The sequence below is a fragment of the Centropristis striata genome, chromosome 8, assembly GCF_030273125.1.
Source record: "Centropristis striata isolate RG_2023a ecotype Rhode Island chromosome 8, C.striata_1.0, whole genome shotgun sequence".
Lineage (NCBI taxonomy): Eukaryota > Metazoa > Chordata > Actinopteri > Perciformes > Serranidae > Centropristis > Centropristis striata.
In genome coordinates this window covers 35,987,808-36,005,307 of record NC_081524.1, presented here as the reverse complement: position 1 = coordinate 36,005,307, position 17,500 = coordinate 35,987,808, and the positions used below count along the sequence as shown (strand labels likewise).

General features: G+C 37.5%; 1 protein-coding gene across 1 annotated transcript in view; it reads left to right on the top strand.

Annotated features, from left to right (window-relative positions):
* The window catches only part of cdkal1 (CDK5 regulatory subunit associated protein 1-like 1), a 277,873-nt gene that overhangs the window by 248,585 nt on the left and 11,788 nt on the right, over nucleotides 1-17,500 (top strand). The window contains exons 13-14 of the mRNA XM_059338970.1: nucleotides 8,408-8,491; nucleotides 14,543-14,707. Coding sequence (XP_059194953.1) covers nucleotides 8,408-8,491; nucleotides 14,543-14,707 — 249 coding nt within the window. The remainder of the gene's footprint in view (nucleotides 1-8,407; nucleotides 8,492-14,542; nucleotides 14,708-17,500) is intronic.

Here is a 17,500-nt window from a genome sequence, read left to right as displayed (position 1 = left end):
CTCCTTTCTGTTTTCACACATTTTTGTTTTAATGGGATCTCAGTTGTATGAAAGAGTCACCATTATGCTCAACTTCTCAAAACTGTCTTCAGTTTTCATATTTCAATATAACTGTGTTATTGGTCCATATCTTTTTGTTGAGTTGTTGGAGGTAGAAAACTACTATAATTATGGAATAATAAGACATGAAAGTAGTGCTTTCATGGCTATGGGCAATATTTGCTGAATTCAGAATAGTACTAAAGTATAGGAAAGTCATGCAAAATATGAATTTTTCCCTATTGTAAAAAAAAATAATATTGGTTTCTAGTAAATTCTTTAGTCCCAAGTGCAGTTGAAGTATGAAAATATGAAAACACCTGAGATATTTAGTTCACCAGACATTTCAAGTCCAGAAAAGCGATAATGTCAATTGGTCTACTTGTAAATGTTATTGAATGTCCTGAGTAAGGTCAAGACTGTTTTCTCTGTTAAGAGACCTGCACATGGCTGAAGAATGCATTGCAGACTCTCAGATTATTTTGTTATAAGTGTACTCTCACAAACAGTGTACTGCCTAATTTTTTTGGTCTGAGGGTTATGTTTGTGCTAACAGAGTGGTCTAATAGACATTCAGATACACAGTTTGTATAAACAGTGCATTATGTCCATTACTTGTGTTTGGTTTTAGGTATGTGGATGGATTCTAGCTGGATTAAAAAAACAAATATCAGTTTATATGTTATCTCTCTCTTTTCTGTGGAACACATCCACTGCACTACCTGCGGTTTTGATAAAGATGTCATGTGCCATCTTAACCCTCTGTGGTACACATTATGATGCCAGTTAGGAAAAAAATGTTTTTTTGTCTTAAAAAAGACTAAATAAACATAATCTGCAAAAAAAATTCAGAAGTTTTTGGGGTTTGTTGCCCGTAGGCACCATTGTACCATAATGGTGCAGTGAAAAAAATGTGAAAAAAAATAGTTTTTCAGTTAATTTTAACATAATTCATTTAATTAACATGTAAAAGATTCAGTAGCTTCAACAGGGCACAATACAAAACATTTTAAATTTAAAAACATGATAAAAGGAACTTTTTTAACTGGTTTCTTGTCTAAATTTTGCCTGTAGGCAACATTGTACCATTGAACCAACGACCCATTGAAATGAATGTCTTGAACAGTCTTAGTGTATGAAACTATCAAAAATGAAGGTTTACTCACCTATCAGTGGGAATATATTTTTTCCAGATGGAAAAGGGGCCAGGAAATAATGTTTTGAGTGACTTTTTTTTTTTTTTTTGTGGCGCAAAATGACAAAGCTGTTTCCTTTGGAAAAGTCTGCAAAAAAGGGTTTCAATATGGCCTCCTGGAGGTCACGTGACAAATTAAAGCATTGCTATAAGTTCCCTATACTCTTCACTCTTTTTTAATGTCAAAAATGGGTATGTTGCCTGAGGGCAACACCGTACCATAGAGGGTTAAAAAGTACTTCATGACTCTGTAGTTCACTTGTCTTTCTGGCAGGAGTGTTTGAGTCTAGGTCTGGTTAAAGCTAAAGGACTTGCAAAATTCCTTTTGTTTACGCTCTGTTATCACTGACATTTCTAACCAACTGTTTGCAGTTTTTCCTTCTTTTTGTACTGTAATTTACCCTTGTGTAATTTCAAACACATTTCAAACGCTTTATATAACTCAAGCCACATAAATTATTCTTAATCATAGTCGTTTGTGTTTTATCAAGCTTTCAAGTGGTAACCAATAATTCAATCGTCATTACTAATTGACTAATACGGAGCCAGTCCTATCAGAGTGTAAACCCAGCGGCTGTGGTGAACATGACTTTCCTTTTCTTTAGTGCAGCCAGATAGACAGTGAGTCAGTCTACTGGCTGCCAAAGAACCCTTTCCGTCAGACAAAAACTATGTAAGCCTGATATCATTACACTCCTTAAAGGTTCAAAGTATTAAGCACAGAGATATGGGAACATAATGCAAAGGACAGGTGAGTAAAAGATAGAAAGATAAGGAGTCAGAAAGAAAGATTGCTCTCCTTGCCTTTGTGAAAGGGACTATTCTGGTATAGAAAGAGTTAATGAGGTAACTCTTCTCACCTCTATCCGTCCATCTTGTCACATGATGCCTAAATGTCTACTTTGCCTTTGTCTTCTCATGTTCTTCGTGTATTACACTGTATAAAGTTTTTATGTTCAGCCCTTGTTCCAAACTGTTCATTTGTATAACTTTGATCCGTGTTGATTTTACAGTCGCCCCCACAAATATTTAACCAAAGCCACCCTTAATCCCCCCAGTCTTTGTGGCAAACACAGAAAAGTTTCAGTCTCTTTTACTTTGGTTTTGACTTTGTGGGTAAAACAAAATACCCAAATCAACAGGGGTGTTTTTTCGTCCTCTTTCAAGAAGCGTGTTCAAAGAGAACCTCCACAAGATCAGAGCATCTCTCTTTAGCCCTGTTAAATCACTCCCCACAACGATTGTTTAGCAGGCAACAAAACAAAATCTCTTTCTCTTTCTAACAGTTCATTTGTGCGTGTGTGTGCGTGTGTGTGCGTGTGTGTGTGCGTGTGCGTGTGCATGTGCTGGTGATTTGATGTTTGTGATCATTTGGCAAGGTTCAGATTCCTTCATTCTTCCGTTTGTGTATTGTGTTCATGTTTGCATGATACAGTAGAGTGAAAGTGCATGTTAGGAATGACAGGATGAGGAGTGGGTCAGAAAAAAATGTGCAAAGAGTGGAAGAATATAGTTCTTTACTATGCTGTTGCATAAGCCTGCAAGTCACAGAGGGGGGTATGGTTTGCACACGGCTGTGTTTTGGTCAAACACTGTGGTAAATTGCACTAATGACGTAAAGCTGAGAACTGGTTGGGGGTAAAAGTTTTTCTGAAACAAACAGCAACCTTCAGTAGGATGTAATTTACAAAAATAAAAGCACTTTCATCTCTCATCCATTGCAGGGTGCAGTGATAAAATTACATTGAGAAGTTTCATGATTAGGACAGTTATCTTGTTTTGTTAGGACTGAATCTTAACTATTATGATTGACTCACGTAGCATTTTTTAAATTTAATTTATTAATGTTTATATACTGCTTATGAATGCTAAACAGGGGGACTTAAAGTGTAGTCACTGATTGGTGCTATAAGTTATGTAGTTATGATACAGAATAATTCAGTGTGTGGTGATTACATTTTTATTGCAAGATCTGATAATGCTTACAGCCAATGATTTTGAGGTTTTGAATCCTTGGACTCGTTGTTATTAACATAATGCATTGACTCATTTGCCTGGAGCCATATACAGTGCCTTGCAAAAGTATCCATCCCCCCTGGATGTTTCACCTTTTTGTTGCTTTTACACATGAAATCATGGTCGATATAATTTGGCATAAGTATTCGTCCCCTTTAAAGTAACTGACCTAATTCAACAAAGTTCCGGCTAGTTGATGCAGCAGTGTCTCAGTTAGTGAAATGGAGATCATTTGAGTGCAGTAGATGTGTGTCTTGTCCGGTCACTCAGATTGTGAGGACGGCCAGCTCTAGACAGATTTAAACAAGTGTCATACTGCTTCCATTTCTTAATGATGGTTTAACTGAACTCTGTGGGATGTCCAGTGAGCTGGGCATTTATGTGTAGCCATCTCCTGACTTCTACTTTCCAATGATCTTTTCTCTGAGTTGCTTGGAGTGTTCTTTTGTCTTCATGGTACAATTATAGCAGGAATAGTGATGAACCAGAGACTGGACCTCCCAGACACATGTTTTTTTATACTTCGATCACTTGACACACATCAACTGCACTCAGGTGATCTCCATTTCACTAACTGAGACACTGCTGCATCAACTAGCTGGAACGTTGTTGAATTAGTTCAGTTACTTTAAAGGGTATGAATAATTTAAGTATTATTTTGTATCAGTCATTATTAAATGGTATACTAAAAATCCATGTGGAAAAAATAACTTGTCACTGTTCTCAGGTCAAATATTTACATGCGATTAAAATGCGATTAATTTCGATTAATTAATTACAAGGCCTCTAATAAATTAGATTAATATTTTCAATTGAGTCCCGGCCCTAATATATATATATATGCAGCGTGGTTTTTTTTTTTAATAGGTAAGGCTAATGTGTATCAGTGTAGGCCCATGCTGTGTGCTGGGCAGGATTTCAACGCACATAATGTAATTTGTGTAATCATGTGGTCTCTCAATCAAACAATAACAAAATCCAGTTTAAATATGGTCCAGCAGCAGCCTGCAGTCAGCTTTTTCTTGTTAGGATTTGTTAGAGTTCAAAGTTCAGAAGCTTTTTCCTTGTCTCCAAAACAAACACACCTGGTGACTACAACAGGTAAAAACACTCAATAAAACAGGTAACGTTAAAAAATTAATGTTTCTAAAAACCAAAATCCTTCATCCAGTTAAAATATATCACATATAATCATATATCTAGTCAAAAACTACCAATATCTAAAAAGTGTGTCTTAAAAATGTATAACTCTGATTCCAAAGAAGTTTGGACACTGTGTAAAACTGGCATGATTATTTGGTTTTGGATATATTGTCTTTTTACAGTTTTCAATTGAATGCATGTCATATTTGATTGCTCTTGGTTGTTGGGAAAGACATTGTTGGGATAGTGCAAGTACAAAAACTACACAAAATATATAATTTTTCTAGTAATTTTTAGAAATTTGTATGTAGAAAAGCTACATATTATACCTTTAATTTTGGCTGTCCTTGTATTAAGACATGCTAAAGGACAAAATGAAAATGTCTGTAAATTAAATGCTCTGTTCATTATTGCCATATTGGTAGCACAGCAGGTTTATAATCTGCCTATTTTTAGTCTTCATTTGTTGTTTGTGTCCTTCGACACAGACTATTATCACCTTAATAATTAATCCTATGCTACAGTCTGGCTGCTGTCTGTCTGGTTAGAAAAATAATCCAGCTCCGTGGTTAAAAGGAGAGAAAAAAGGCCACAGATGCAGCGAGAGATTTTGGACGATCTTCAAGCGAATTGCTCCTTTATTTGTGCGGCAGATGAAAATGTTAAATACAATTCAAATCCACAGTTCTCTCTTTGTCCTTGTTATGATGTAGATTAATTATCAATTAAACTCATGATCCCACAGATCTGCAGTGGATCAGCTGTGTATCACAGGATGTTATTCTCTGGATGGTGGAGTAAATAAACGTCTCGCTGTGCAAATTCCTACACATACATGCCTTGTTTGGTATTCTGAGACATTGCTCTATAGCTGGAGTAAATACAAATCTAAATGCACACTCTCTCATATCCCGTATGCAAGCAAATACTAAAACGTACACCGCATACAAATACATTCACACAGCTCAGTCTGTTGCACATTAGTGTGTGCAGCTCATGAACTTTTCATTTACTGAATTCACTACATTCTCATATGAGTGATTGCTGTATGCTGAGTTGTGTTCATGCATGATCATCCTCTTATTTCACAGTTCAGTCAACATATTAGGCTATACCTTAATCCCAGATCATTGCTCCTTGCTGGTTGTTTAGTGCTGGATTAGGTGTTATTAAGTCAGGCAGATCCATACAAATTCACATCATCATACACATCTAGCTTTCAGTTCATCCAGCTTTTTTTTCTTTCTGGTGCACAATGTAAGATGGAAGACTGGATAAAAACTTTAAGAGGCTTTGGTAAGGTGGGGAGCTAAATGACTCATGCTGACCACCCTGATCCCACATTTGTAACGGGGCAATGCTCTGTGTGGTTCAAGTAGAACTGAATTGAGGGTGAGATTTTATTTTATTTTTCTCCGAAGTGATGCATCTGTCACCAGAGGAAAATGAGAAAAAGCAAAACTTTGGTAAAACATCAAGTTTTTTCAAGTTGAGGAATGTAGGGCAGTCCAGCAAAAACGGAAGGTGCATAGAGAGGAAAATGTGAGCCACTCAGCAGTGCAAAAGCAGCAAGAAAGCTTCACTGTCATTCAAAACAATTAGCTTCCCTAGGCTGCCAAAAAGTGCTCTGTCTAATCAGGTTTTATGGTCATTAGTCAGTGGTTGATGGTTAACAGAATAATAAAATATTAAACAGATGAGCTCTCTTTTTTTTTAGTTTTTTGGAAAGACAAACATCCATTTTTCCTTAAATATATGACTATACAACTCTGTGAAAATAGTCTTAATTCATGTGTTTAGGATGTTGGGCTCACAGCAAAGACATCTGTCTTCAATCCAAAGCAGCAAAAAAAAAGAAAAAGTCCAAATCAAATGTTCGCCATCCAATAATAATGTTCAAAGGATATTTTTTCACCCTCTTTTTCTGAAAATTGCTCTGTTTGCAGGAAACAGTGATTTATTTGGTCTCTTTTTAAGTCTGTCAGCATGCCTGTGCAGGTGCTGTCTGTGTTAGAACACACACACACACACACACACACACACACACACGCATGCATGCGTGCATGCACACACACACAAAGGAAAATCTGTGTAAAAAAAAAAAGAAATGAGAGGAGGATGAGAGGGAGTTATAGTGTAAGGAAGAGAGGTATGAACAACAAAGAAAAATGCCCCAAGATAGGAGAGAGGGATGGAAGCAAAATGATAAGGACGGGAAGGAGGGAAGAAAAGAACAGAAGATGTGTGTCTGCAAAAATGGAAACACCCTGAGCAATGTGTCAGAGCCATGACTTCTAAGGCTCTGACATATTGCTCAGGAAATGATCAGTCAGCACAGTTTTACAATGCAGGGCTCATCACTGACAGAGTCAAAATGCAAATACTGCCCATTGAACCTACAGAACACTGTGTTCCCAGCAGTTTCTACTGTTTGTTGCTAATATTTCAGACATGGCTGGTTTGTGCTCTGGCTGGGATCTAAACTTTCTGTTGTGGCTCTACATGATAAGATCATTGGTATGTTTTTATAAGAAATATACTAAGATGTGTATCATTTGTTTGCACTTTTTTTCGTATCACTTTAATGTTCCAAATACATCCAAATTGACTGTTTTATCAGTCAGGACACGTCAGTTGATGCATTAGACCAATGAGGCTCGGGTGATAGATTGTTTTGTGGCCCTCACTGTTTTGTAATTCACAATGAAAATAAGTAGATTCACACTGGGAATTCTATTTTTGTAAATGTATGTTTATAAAATATATGTATGTAAATAAAAAGGATGAAAAGAGAGGTTTACAAAGATTTTTTCTCCTCAAAATGATGCATCCCTAATTATTGATGTTTGTTCATTTACTGGCCCAAGGCCTCCTGTCATTTTGCAGAAGTTTGCAAAGCAAGTTGAACAGCCCCGCATTAGACCGTGCTTCCAACAAAGTATTGATTTTGTTTATCCACATTCAAAATATACAAAGTTATTCCTCTTTCTAGCTAAGTCAATCCTGAGGAGCTTTTAGTCATTCCTGCAGTACTTCAACAAACCTTCTCTTCTCCTCTTTCTCCTTTGAGTTAACAACATTCCTCAACAACAACAAAAAAGCACTTTCTCTCATTGAGTCCCACATAAAATGTCTTGATTTCCTGAATAGGCTGTTTTCTGTAAGCATTTGAATTGTGTCCTGCATAGCCTTGTGCTTTTTTAATTTATTTTTTATTTATTTGTGAGTTTAATAGTACTCACTATCTTCAGGCAAAGCGCAGAAACTGAAGTGGCTCAGGAACCTTGAGATTGTAATTAAATGGTGAAAACATGATAAAACACGGAAGCGCAAAACTTTGATTGAATTGGAATCTTGATGAATAGAAGCATATTGTATGACAGAGGCAGCTGGCATGTGTTGAACTGTGCCCCAGTATGGGTAACAAAAGCAGTCAACTCATTGACAGTGCCTGCATATGTACAGCAGAATATCTACTGTACATGGACTAAAATAAGCCTGTATGAAGTGTTTTTATGGTCAAATTATATCAGTAGATGTAACAGCAACATAAGGTAATTAATCTGTTTCAATATACAAGAAACAATGCGCCAAAATGGTGTCATCCTGTTGGCTCAATCACAGCACTTTTCTAGCAAAGTAAAAAAAAATAGGAAATCCTACAGACGGCATACAAATATAATTATTTACCTCAGTTTGATACCATCAGTTGTTTTGGAATGAATGTGTACCATTACTGGCTCAAGGAATCAAACTAAACCAACCAGTAAGAGATGCAGAGACAGAAAATAAAGGGGAGAAAAAGAGTTGAAAATGATGAAGAGATATATTAATCATGTTGTTTTGCTTATGTTATGGTCAGCATATGGCTGAGGACATGCTCTCTCACACACACACAGATGGTCATGTCAATATATGAAAACACATTTACACAAATGCTACATGAAAGGCTGTTGTTTGATTACTCAATTAACTAAATGTTTTCTTTCTCTCTCTCTCTCTCTGTCTGTGTAGGTAGGAGAGAGGCAACACGTGTTGGTGACGGAAGAGTCATTTGATGCCCAATACTATGTGGCTCACAACAAGTTCTATGAACAGGTAAGATAACTGATAAAATGCCTGCATGTTTAAAACCATAATATTCAACATAAAATATACCTAATTTTTTTTTTTAGATTAGATTAGATTCAACTTTATTGTCATTGCACATGTCACAAGTACAAAGCAACAAAATGCAGACAGCATCTAACTAGAAGTGCATTAAGCAGTAATTGCGAATCATATTGCAATATATACAGGAATGAATTGTATAAAAATGCAGTATATATAGGTATAGATTATATAATAAATAAGATAAATAATAAATGCAGATTTAACTGTACATTAGTGCAAGTAGATATATATATATATACATATACATACATACACTACCGCTCAAAAGTTTTAGAACACCCCAATTTTTCCATTTTTTACTGAAATTCAAGCAGTTTAAGTCAAATGAACAGCTTGAAAGGGTACAAAGGTAAGTGGTGAACTGCCAGAGGTAAATAAAAAAAGGTAAGGTTAACCAAAACTGAAAAATAATGTACATTTACAGAATTATACAAGTAGGCCTTTGTTCAGGGAACAAGAAGTGGGTTAACAACTTAACTCTATGGAGTCTTGGGCTATTTTGTCAATTTTTGAATTCTTTTGTCATTTTGTGTCTTTTTTAAGTCTTTTGGTGTCTTTTTTTGTCATTTTGTGTCTTTTTTTGGTCATTTTGTGTCTTTTTTTAGTACTTCAGTTGAACATAAAATGTGATTTTGAATCTTTTTTTTATTTTCAAAACACTATCATGCTCAAAGAATTTTAAATGTTCCAAATGTGCATTAATTTCAGAGTAAACTGAGACATTAAACTGCATCATTTTCAATTAAATTCTGGAAAAGTTGGTGTGTTCTAAAACTTTTGACCAGTAGTGTACATATACCCACATATATACATACACACACACACACACACATATATACACATATATACACACACATATATATATATATATATATATACATACTAGTGCAAATGGAGGATACATCATGTTCATCAACATTATGTGCGCTGTATATGAACAAGGTGAAAGTGCCGTTTATTGTATTGTATTGTGTTTATTCAGTATATTACGACCAGGGGCCCTTTTTCTACAGAAATGGAGCTGAGGGGCAGGGGATGTTCAGGGGTTGATAAACTGTAACCAGTAGAAGCCACATACAAGTTTATCATCTGAAAGCTGGGAAGCTGAAGATTTATTGAGATGCACTCACTGTCACTCTGTGAGTAAAATGCTACAATAAGACAGTAGGAGCTTGAGGAACATCATAGAAAAATCCATGCATGATTTGGTATAAATTTTTTTAAATTTTGGAGATTTCTGTAAGAATTGAAAACTGCTGAGAGCCCCCCTCTTGTCAATATAGACTCTGGATGCCATAGGTCTCTAGTTTGTGGTTGTTTCATTAAGTTTTAATCAGCCTGTGATTATCCTATCCTATATTTTATGCAGTGATGTCAAGTTTTTAAAAACTGTCTCACTACAATAACATGGCTACTATATCTAGTAAGCTTTCAAGAGTCTCAGCCTTTGGGTCTTGACCAAATTGCAGTCCATGCTCTGCATGGGATTGGCATAGAGCAGGCATGTCTGTAAAGGGGAGACCTATGGGTACCCAGGAAACCCATTTTATTCAGATATCTTGAGGTCAGAGGCCAAGGGGCCCCTTTGAAAATAGCCATGTTAGATTTTCACTTGCTAAAATGTATCTAGCATTATTAAAGCCTGAGTCTGCTAGTACATGTGAAAGTAAAAACTGCTTAAAAACTTTGAAAAACTACCATTACTGGTAGTGTTTCAGTTGTAATTACCCTTGTATTTAAGACATGATCATAACTAGTGAAAAAATGTTGAATGTTTATCCAATATTAAGTGATCAAACTTATAATCAACCTAAGTTGCACTGGCTGGTATGGATATTAGCATCTGCTGAAGGACAATTCAGCACGCTGGATGTTTGTTGACACTTCTGCATTGGATGAATCTTTAAATAGTTTAGTTGGCCTACAGACTATGCAACATCGAAAACATGCAGTGAAAAAGCAGTAAATTAATCTGTGTTTGATGAAAATATCTCCGTATGTGAAGCTAATCCAACCCTCCCTCATTTTCACACTTAGCAAATCAGGTCAGAAGCTTTGCTTTGCATGTCACAGAGTAGTCACAGCAGGTGTCAGAAGCTTAAGCTTGTATTGACTAAAGTAGGTTAGCTATAACATCACACATACTGCACACACACACACACACACACACACACACACACCCTGCGGTGGTCATGAGAGCATTTGGCGGCTGATAGCGGCAGTACTTTTTGCTTTTTTTTACTGTACTAACATTAAGGTCAGCCCTAAAGACATGAACATTCCATCCTACACACACACACACACACACACACACACGCACGCAGCTGTTCTCATACACACACACACACACACACACACACACACACACACACACACATCCGCGTGGCTTCAAAGACCCTCTCTCAACCTGTGAAAAATTCACTTTAAAACATCTTCAAATAAATCAATTTCCTCCTGCTTTAACCATCATCAGAAACATGTTTGAAGTTATGCTTTTTATTAGCAGGGGGGGCAGGGGTGGTAATAATTTTTCCTCCCTTCCACTTTCCTCTCCTCCCCTCCTCTCCTCCTCCTTTGCGCCTCCTTCTGCAGGCTATAAACTTAAGTTACAAGTGTCACTCGGTTCATGTGTGTGTTGCAGAGTGCACACTCCCTCATACATGTGTGCATATGCAGGCGCGTATGTCATGTGTGTCAGTTGACTGTATTCGCAAGGAAAGCACGTTGACATGTTTGATGTTCTCCCTCTGCCATTTTTTTGTGCATTTCAGTATTTGGCATGCACTCTTAAATCACACTCTGACTTGAAAAAAGAACATGAAAACCCTATGTACCAATATGTTCTGGGATCTGTCCCCCCAAGGGATACAACCCCATATCATGTCCTTTGCATGTCTACATACACACAGGACACACAGACACACACACACAACACATGAACATGAGGTTGTATACACATTACAGAGGTCTGACTCACATTACAAGTTGTATTTTAAGAACCTTCTTCATGACTTTTCCTTATGTTCCTATATATACTATATATACATGGTTATTAAAGAACTCTTTTTTTTCTTTCTTTCTTGTAGATAGATTTATTTTGCAATGAAAAAATACACATAATACGTATTCATCTGAGGAGAGTTATCACATTCACCTTAAAACCATTGACAATTCAATTACACAATAAAGCCCACAAGCTTATTTCCATCGTGGTCCTCACATCAAAGGACAACACTGACTTAATTTGTGCAAGGTCCCTATTCCGAGAGGTTTTTGCCATCTATTGATTCTATTCAATTGCAGTCATGTATAAGAGGGTATTTTTGCTCATTAATGTCTTGAATCTAAAAAGGATCAAATCTGGTGAGGTGCCTCTTGTTGCATAAATATAACTCTTTGTCTCTGAAGCCATCAAAGTAGTTGGACAGATATTTGGGGATCCCATTATGATTTTTTTTCAACCCATTTCTTGATTTGTATGATTATTTTCTGGAAGCCAATTAAGTTGTTGAATATATACTTAATCGGGATGATGCGACCCTGATTAACTTGTTTTGGGCGGTCTCACATTGAGAAAATTCTATATCATGTTATGAAAAATTGGAATTTGAAGATTAAATCTCACTATACATCACTCTGGATAACAACACCTCAACTATTTAACTTTAAAAAAGGGGACAATGTGGAGAAAGGAGAGAAAGAGAAGAGCAACACGTCGAGCAGTTCAGTTTGGGGGGATTGAAGCAGAAAAATGGAGAAGTCAAAGATCAGAAAAGAAGTGGAAAGAGTGGTGGGAGTAGAGAAAAGGGGACCAAAGGAGGTGGAGAGAGGGGTGTGTGCGTGGGTGGAGGGAAGTGGGGAATAAGGTAGAGAGAGGTGTGAATGTGAACAAATGGCCTAGTTTCACTTTTACACCATCAGATGGATATCTATCTTGACGGGTATAATAGGCACCCAACCCACCTGTGTGTGCGTGTCTGTTAGTGGCTGAGTGAGGAAGTAGGAGGAGGGGGTTTCCAATGGAATCAGACAAGCTCTTTCATCATTTAATCACCCTGTAATGGGCCTCAAATGACCCTCACCTACACACACACACACACACACACACACTCACCTTCCTCCCCCACAGACCTGCTGTTTTACCTCTTTCCTCTCAACCTGGTTGCTGGCTACTTACACACACACACACACACACACACACACACACACACACACACACACACACACACACACATATGCACCCTCACAGTGGTCAGAGTGTCAAGCAGCAGGTGTGTTGATTAGGCAGGTGTGGTGCTGGCTGTGTATCTGCCTGCCCTGTTCTCCATCTCCTATCATATTCCACCAGCTGGATAAAGACTGACAGATTAACACTGAGCCAGGCTTGCTCCTGCCATCACAGCAGTAACACTCCCTCCACCAGTTCACATGCTATTCTCTGCCCAGTCAGTAGCTTAGCCCTGCAGAGCCGTGTAATGGTTAGACAGACCACCACATGATCTGAGTCAGCATGCAACCACCCTGCTGAAGTGTACTGGGGCAGGACATCGGATTCCCAGCAGCTCCAAGGTGGCTGTTCTGCTGCTGATACTCGCCATGGATAATAAATTATCACATTATCTTTATTAAGTAAGTAAGTAAAATGTATTAATAGAGCACTTTTCATAGATACAATCACAAAGTGCTTTACAACAGGGATAAAATGCAGTAAAATATAGAGTTGATAGAAAAAACACACAATAGCACAAGAACATGTAACTTCACATATGCCCAAGAAACATTAACATCAGGGGAAGGCTTGCCTAAAGAGATATGTTTTAAGTTTTCTCTTAACCCATTGAAGCCTTGAAAGCGGATACGTCGTTTTGTAGTATTTGTATAAGCTCTCAAATACTTTTAGAATTTCATTTCTATCTGCTACAGAGGCTGAAAAATCTAAATTATTTAGTAGAAGCGTTGACACAAAACTTCAGATTTTAGGGGCTTATTTTAATATCACCCAGAGGTTTTACAGGCATATCAGGCCTCAATGGGTTAAAACTGTCTGTGGAACTGTCTTATGGAAATATTACACATTACCTTTAAATTTGATTTATTATTTCACTTTTTCCTCAAGAAAGTGCCAGAGCAATGCTCAAATGTGTTCATGTCAGTTTTAGATTCCACCAATAATCACAATAATAAATCACTGATTAATTAATTAATAAAATAAGTAAATCAGTACTCGAAGCGAACAACATGCACTATTGTCAATCTGTCAACTGTGTGGTTCGCTCGAAAATTGTTTTGAAAGAAAAAGCATTTGCATATGATCTTTATTTAAGGGGTAAGTCATTAAGAACAAATTCCATTTCACACTAGGCCGTAATTATAATTCTTTGTTTTCTCTTCATTCCTGCTGTGATCAGCCGAGATTTATAGTTTCCATGGTGAAATAATAAGACGCGGCAGCAAATCCCAGTGGTTTATCTCACAGCTGTTGCCGTAGTTTTTGACCTTGAGGGCTTGTATAAATGGAACTGAAAACACTCTGTTCTGTTTTTTTTTGTATGCAGGCAGGGACTAGCTAAATAACAATGCAGGGGAGCATTGGGGAAAACAGTTTTGAGCTTCAGTTAATTGAAAATGTAATTGACAGATGTTGGGAAATATGCAGAGGGTCTGTTATTTGGGGGAATGGATGGTTATACACACACACACACACACACACACACACACACATATATATATAGATTGATTGATTGATTGATTGAAGTAGCTGGATATACCTCCTCTCTGGTCACTAAATGGCATATTACCATTGTTATGTACTATTATGCACCATTTTTTTCTAGTTTTGACAATGTGATGTTATTTATTTATCTTTTTAGTGTAGATGTATTACCACAGTCACTGCTACAAATTAATTCTGCTTCTTTTTAAATGTTTTATAATAAGCTGTGCCATCAGTTAAGATCTTCCGTTCCTGTTTTGCAGGTGCTGGTGCCAAAGAGAGCTGAGTTCAAAGGGAAGATGATTGAGGTGGACATCTACGAGGCAGGAAAACACTTTCTGAAAGGCAGACCAGTAGAAGAGAGTAAACCCTTCACTCCCTCCATAGCTGCACCGCTGCAGAAAGGAGAGGTGTCTGGACTCATGCAGGTAAATGCACACAAATACATGCACAGCATACGCATACATTGAGATTGAGAATTCTGTTACGGTACAGTAAATTAAAGTGATAAATAAATGCGCACAAGCACTTGTATGTACCTAAGCATAGTCACCACTTCATGGCTGGACAACCATTTTATATATTAAGCTAATGAAATGGAACCTGGAGATAAACTAAATGTCAGGAATAAATGAAACTCCAGGTAAATTGTGAAAACAAAGAATGAGACTAGAAAGGAAAGTGATGAATGCAATGCACTTTGCAAACATACAGCATTTACAGTAACACTACAACACATGTTTATTCAGCACAGATGAGTGTTTATCCCTCCCAGATGATCTGCTCTTAATGTGAATATACAATACACTGGGGTTTTAAGTCAATTCATGTATTTTGATTCCGCTCCAAATTAAATTGTACTAGTTTTTTTACATGGATAAAAGTGCCTTTCTTTTATAAAAGAACATTTGTAGCATTGAATAAGAAATGCCCCAGAAAATTCTGTCGCATTAACAAGAGTCAGCACAAACAGCAATATGCAGTGTACATTTGTTGGCCAGTTCACAACGTGGATGGATTTTTCAGTGATATGATACGTGTTTGGTGTTGTTTACCGTGGTTCCCAATATGTGATCCATCTAGATTTGGTGTTCGCAATGGTTTATGGGCACATATTGTTGTTAAAAAACAAAACAGAAGCGTGTGTGATTCAGCTACTGTCTTCAGTCAGAGATTCAGGGGCCAGGGTGCTTTGGAAGGAGTTTTAGCTTCAAGTGCTGGCACTTTTAACATTTGGTTAGTTGTTAATCTCCATAACTCTACAGGCAAAGCCCAAATCACAAGCTCACTGACTAGTTTCAATTTAATTTCATGAAATCTGTTTGGATCTGTGGTTTGCGATCTGCGTCTGACTCTTGTATCAATTTGGCTATATTTAGCTACTTTAAATCATTTTCCCATGTAGCACATGTATGAGTGTACATGTGTCAACCAGATGTGAACTCTAGTCTTTCTCTATCCTGCATCTGTCAAGCCGTCACTCTGTTCTTTCTTTATCAAAACTATAAAATTTGTGTTTACAACAGGCTATTGAAATTTTGTTCAGTCAGTGAATGAATAACGTGCATGTGTTTGTGCGTGTGTCCACATATTTAATCCATTCTCGCTTCTGCAGTTTGTGGGAAAGCACCAGTGTATCAGGCGTGAGATAAGTAATTTAAGATAAGCTGTGGCTGGCTAAACTGTCCTCTGTCGTCTTTCCCCCAACACACACACACACACACACACACACACACACGGGCACACACAAACACCATGTTAATGTATCTGTTTCACTGCATGTTATTTTTCACTCTGACTAGCTGTAGCTTATAGCTCAGGACATGGAGCCACAGAGCAGAATATGATACACTTTCTAATTTCACACTCCATCAGCCCTTACTGCCAGACAGAGAGGGAGGGGAAGAAAGGAACAGACAGAGAGAGAGAGAGAGAGAGAAATGGATGGCAGAGAATGAGATAAAAAGCCAGAAAGAAAGAGAGAGGTTTCACAGCAAGCCAAGCGACACGTCACTCACCAATGAAAAGTTCAGCAGTGGGGACTAGACCTTGTAAAGCTAGTTGCCTCATAAAGTCTGCAGCCTATCCAGCACACACACTTGCACTCGTTTCCCCCACTCACTTTCCCCCTGACAGACTTTCAGCATTCTTCAACATTCCCAGGCCTTCATGTCTCTGAGATAGATGTAACAAGGCATGCACTCGCTTACACATAGGTTGATATACACATACATCTCAGTCTTCATACTGGTAAACACACTTTGACATACACTTTGTCTGGTCCTAATACTGAAGAACTTTGTCTGGATATTTCCTAACATCAATTATTTCCAGTCCTAAGATCTTAATGTGTCTCGGGAGATATTTTCAGAGGAAAATGGAGCATGATGTAAGTCATCGTCTCCAACCTCAGTGCGTTGTAAATGAGTACTTTAGGATGGGGATGTGAAAAATAATACCAAAAACTTTTTTTTGGATTTATTGAATCAACGACAAGAACACAAAAGAACATGCAGGTAGATTTTATTTATAAATTGACTCTACATATATTAACTAAATGAAGAAGACAAGTCTTCACATTGCTGACAACTTAGAAATTGAACACAGATGGTCCACAAAATAAAAATGACAAATTAAATGACCATGTCTCATATTGCCCCTTACCAAGGCAATACTTGCATATTTTTTGCTCTCTGTGGAATTAATAGACAGATGGACAGAGAGAGAGACATTATCCCTTATAAACATTGGGATGTTGAGTCGGTATTTTAGTGATGACAAAGTGGGCGGCGTCATTCGCTACGTGCATGGTAGCTGATGGTGAGATATTAACGTGACGGCTCATGTAAACACCATCAGCAAAATATATAGACGGAGACTTGCAGCGTTTTCTGTCCTGGTTACAGATGGTCTCTGTCCGCCTGCACCGTCTGAAAGTTGACAATGGTTGCGTTTGCATCTTAAATATGTCCATGCTGCCTCTGCATTCATGAGACCGCCACATGGAAAGCAGAAATGCAACATGGCATCCGTGGACATTGTTTCAGGGTTTTCAGTCTTGTCTTCAAAAGTGTTTCACCTCCAGCTTTGAGGTTTTTAGGAGGATGAATGAAACTGCACTGTGGCTATTTGTATACATGAGTAAAGTAAGTGGTATGCAGGGTGAGCAAGATTGGCAACCACAGAAAAAGAAAGTCATAGCAACAGGTATATTTGAAGAG